Genomic DNA, 4,100 nt, shown 5'->3' with positions numbered 1-4,100 from the left:
GGGCGGCTCCTTGGCCGAGAGCGCGGGTTTGGGGGAGGGCGCGCGGTCGCAGACGCAGCCCTCCAGCAGGTAGAGCCCCGAGGGCCTGGTGCTCGAGTCGCTCTCGAAGTAGAAGAGCAGGTTGTGCAGCAGCGCGAACCACTTGGTTTGCCATTTTGTGTTGTCCGCGCTCCGCTTGCTCAGGTAGCCCTTGCGTGTGCCGTCCTGGCGCGCCAGCAGCCCCAGGGACGCGACGTGGCCATCGTTCAGCCGGATCCCCTTCTGCATGGTGCTCGGAGGCCAGCCGGACCCCACACGCTCACATCTTCCCCGCGCAGCCCCTCGTCCGTGCCCGCAGCGCGCTGCCTCTCCCCGGCGCTCGCTCGCCGGCTCGCTGGCTCCTTCTCACGCTCCCCTCCCCCCCAAATGTCTACACTCCGGGATCTGGCACCGAGCCACGGCCTCTGCAATCCAGAGGTACCATTCCGCCCCACACTGGCGCCTCCTCCCTCTCCGGGACACGCTCGCACCAACGCAAACCCTGCGCCCCCGCCCTCGGCCTCCCTTCCCCCCTCCGGGGGTTAAAAGCAGATCGGATCCATTTTCGTTAACCTCGCGGAGCCCCGAAGGCTTGCCATCCCAGAGTTTGCGTTCCCTTGACCCTTTTTGCAGGACGCAGTTGTCATTGTCCCCAAAGGCTCCCGCCTGTGTGTGTGTCCGGTCCCAGGTGGATGGAGGGAGGTGCATGCGAGGTGCATGTGAAAGTGTCTTCAGTGCCTGTCTTGGCGCGATCGGCCGGCCACCTCCCTGTCCGCATCCAGCCCGCTCCCGTGGCTTCCCAGCGGCATGAGGACAGTACAGGGGCGAGGTGCGGAGGGGGAGGGGCGCGGGCCTTTATTTGGGGTGTTGCCACGATTACCGGCGCACCCCAGCGCCCCGGGGTCTGGCTGGCTCTGGCTGCCGGAGTTTTCTGCAAATACCCCCCAGAGCCCGAGGGCGGGCTTCACTCCGGCGCTGGGGACCATGGGAGCCTTCAAATAGCTGCGCTGGCGCAGTGATACCTTAATGATAGATTTTCCGCTCTTATTTTTAGCTCTCACTCGCCTACACAGTTACAAGGCGTTTATGCGAGAACGTCATGGCGCGCGTGCTGCACCGGGAGGGCTGCCGGCTGGTGGGGGGGCCGGAGCGGGGGGATGGCCTGTCGCAGCCGGGGAGGGAAAGACACCATCTTTCAGAACCGAACCTGAGGCGGCGCGCGCACGCGATCACATGCACACGCGCAAATGCGCACACGCGCACATATAGACACACACACGTCTCGCGTGCCACCGGCCACCGAGAGACCCACCATAGAGGACTTTTAGGGGCCCCGTTCTGGGCACGATGGCGCAGGCCTCGATTCCCCGGGGGCGGGCGTGGAACACTCTTGGGGAGCTAATGACCCTGTGACCTCGGTCTTTCCTCGGGGCGTAAGGACCCGTGGGGCTGGTCTTCCTTCCAGCATCTGGTTGATGGGCAGGGAGTTGAGAGCAGAATCCCCCGTGAACGGTAGGTACCGAGTTCCTCTGTGAGGAGTAGCTGTTCCGAGCATGCGCGGTAGGCCCACAGCAGGTGAGGCGTTTGCGTTGGCCAGGCTGTGCTCCCAGCCCTGCCGCTGGGTTCCAGGGACCGCTCCTCCCCCGGCGCCCAGGCCCAGCTGGTCCTCCGCAGGCCAGAGCATCATCTCTCGTGGTCTCCCTACTCCCAGCCCTAACCTTTGCAGCGTCCCTGCTGTACACTCTTCTCGCACATCATGCGGTTCCATGTTCTCTTGGTTCCTGCTGCCCGCTCCCCATTCAGAGCTGGTTGGAAGAGTGAGATGCCGGAGGCTGCGGAGTCCAGGGCTGGCCGCAACCAGAATCCGGGCCTCGGGGGTCCTAGCGTGCCAGTCCTGCCTCTCCAGCATCCTCGCTCTCTGGTTGAAACGTGTTGCCTATGGAAGGCGAGGGGTGACTTCTAAATGTGGGAGAAGACGGAGAAGACGGCAAAGGCTCTTCACTGGGATCCAGCCCGCTGATCTGACCTGAATCATTGTATTCTTTCCCTTCTTACCTGTATTTTCTACTTTTTGTGATAAGACAGACAGGGACACGCACACAGACTTGGGAGAAATGCTTTCAGTCAAAAACTCCTGGTGCTTTAAAGAGTGAGACAGCTCACCAGCCATTCCGAGAGTGGGCCGATCCTGCTGGAACATTCTGGAGAGTTCTGGGATGTGCTGGGGGAGAGGCGACCCCAGTCACTGCACGAGGAGTCGTCGTTCACAGGCCCCATGTTCATTCTATGGGGTATGTTTGCTGCAGAGGCCAAAACAGCAGAGAGAGGCTTTTAGGAGATGGAACTCCGAGGAATTTAGAAGTGAACCTATTGTCATTAGTCTGGTTTTAATATTTTAAGTAAAAAAAAACACGTAAGTGCCCTAGCCAGTGTGGCTCAGTGGATAGAGCGTTGGCCTGTGGACTGAAGGGTCCCAGGTTTGATTCCCGGTCAGGGCACACGCCTGGGTTGTGGGCTGGTCCCCAGTAGGGGGCGTGCAGGAAGCAGCCGATCCATCAATAAAAATATTTTTTAAAAAGTGAGGGGATTTATATTTTTAAATAAATATATTTATATGTTTTTGTTGATCTTTAGAGAGAAAGGGAGAGGGATAGAGAGAGAGAAACATCAGTGATGAGAGAGGATCATCCATCAGCTGACACACTGGGGGTGGAGCCGGCAGCCCAGGCATGTGCCCTGACCAGGAATCGGACCAGTGACCTCTTGGCTCCTGGGTCAGTGTTCAGCCACTGAGCCACACCGGCCGGGTGAGGGGATCCCCTGTTATCAGTGACGGGAACAAGGTGGGTCGTCACGTAATAAATAACTTCCCAGGGTGCCCCGGCCTCCCAAACCTCACACACTGTGCATTCCTCGAACACAAGGCGGGAGGCGAGTTTTCTCACGAGAACGAGTCCCCAGGGCAGCTTCCGCTTCAGCTGTAGCCGGTGAATCCAAAAGACGCCGCCTCTCGCACCGATGCTCATGATTTATGGAGAGAATTACTTCCCCTCGTGACCCAAAGCAAACACGGGAGGCCGCAGGCTGGACACGCCGTCCCTGCGTGGTTTCCAGAAGACGGGCAGGGTACACCGGCTGTGGCTAATGAGCTGCTCTCCCTCAGGGCCGCCCTGCAGCCAGACCTCCCGGGGCCTGGCTCCCTCCGCTCGGGGCTGCCAGGGGCCTGATGGGCGGGGGCCCTGCCACTAGTGGACAGGGTTATGGCTGCAGCGAGCTTTTAAAAATGTTTAGCCCTGGCCCAGTGGATAGAGCGTCAGCCTACGGACTGGAGGGTCCCGGGTCGATTCTGGTCAAGGGCATGTACCTTGGTTGCAGGCACATCCCCAGTGGGGGGGGGGGGGGGGGCAGGGGGCAGCTGTTCGATGTTTCTCTCTCATCGATGTTTCTAACTCTCTATCCCTCTCCCTTCCTCTCTGTAAAAATCAATAAAATATATTTAAAAAAATAAATTTTTAAAAATCTTCATTGGGGATATTTTTTGCAGTGATTTCCAGATAGAGTGGAAGGGGGAGGGGGAGAGAGACAGAGACCTCGATGGGTCGATTGGTTGCCTCCCGCACACGCCCCGACCTGCTTGGATCAAACCTGCAGCCGACATACTTGCCCTTGACTGGAAATCGAACCCTGGGCCCTTCTGTCCGAGGGGCGATGCTCTAACCACTGAGCAGCCGGCCAGGGCTGGGTAGAGCTTTTGTACAAGTTAATGAGAGGTGTCCCTAGGGGTGTACGTGGCTCTGTGCAGAGACCAAAGGCTGGGCAGATGGCGAGCTGGGCGGAGTCCCTCTAGGGTAAGGACATCTCTCCCAGGCCCTGGGGCAGACCCCCCACCCCTGGGGCGGATTCGGTCCCGTTCCAACCAGCACAGCCACCGGAGGGGTGGGGAGCATCCTGATGGACTTACTCACAGGGGCAGGTCACGGGTTAGCTCGCCTGCAGGGGGCGGTGTGGGAGGAGCCACAGAGCACGGGCTGAGGACCAGCAGCGACCCCTGCAGGGGTGTTGGTGAAGGGCACCCTCCGCAG

At 59.8% G+C, this 4,100-nt stretch overlaps 2 protein-coding genes across 2 annotated transcripts in view; one reads left to right on the top strand and one right to left on the bottom strand.

Moving 5' to 3' along the window:
* The window catches only part of RASGRF1 (Ras protein-specific guanine nucleotide-releasing factor 1), a gene marked incomplete at its 3' end in the record, with an annotated part of 74,947 nt that extends 74,457 nt beyond the window's left edge, over positions 1-490 (bottom strand). Inside the window, exon 1 of the mRNA XM_014529208.1 lies at positions 1-490. Coding sequence (XP_014384694.1) covers positions 1-267 — 267 coding nt within the window.
* Positions 491-1,117: 627 nt separating this feature from the next.
* Positions 1,118-4,100, top strand: part of TMED3 (transmembrane p24 trafficking protein 3) — a 60,945-nt gene continuing 57,962 nt past the window's right edge. Inside the window, exon 1 of the mRNA XM_014529205.1 lies at positions 1,118-1,153. Within this exon, the coding sequence (XP_014384691.1) occupies positions 1,118-1,153 (36 nt within the window). The remainder of the gene's footprint in view (positions 1,154-4,100) is intronic.

Source organism: Myotis brandtii, unplaced genomic scaffold (genome assembly GCF_000412655.1).
Source record: "Myotis brandtii unplaced genomic scaffold, ASM41265v1 scaffold1166, whole genome shotgun sequence".
In the NCBI taxonomy this organism is placed as follows: domain Eukaryota; kingdom Metazoa; phylum Chordata; class Mammalia; order Chiroptera; family Vespertilionidae; genus Myotis; species Myotis brandtii.
The sequence above is the reverse complement of the archived record's forward strand: the minus strand, read 5'-3'. Positions and strand labels throughout refer to the sequence as shown.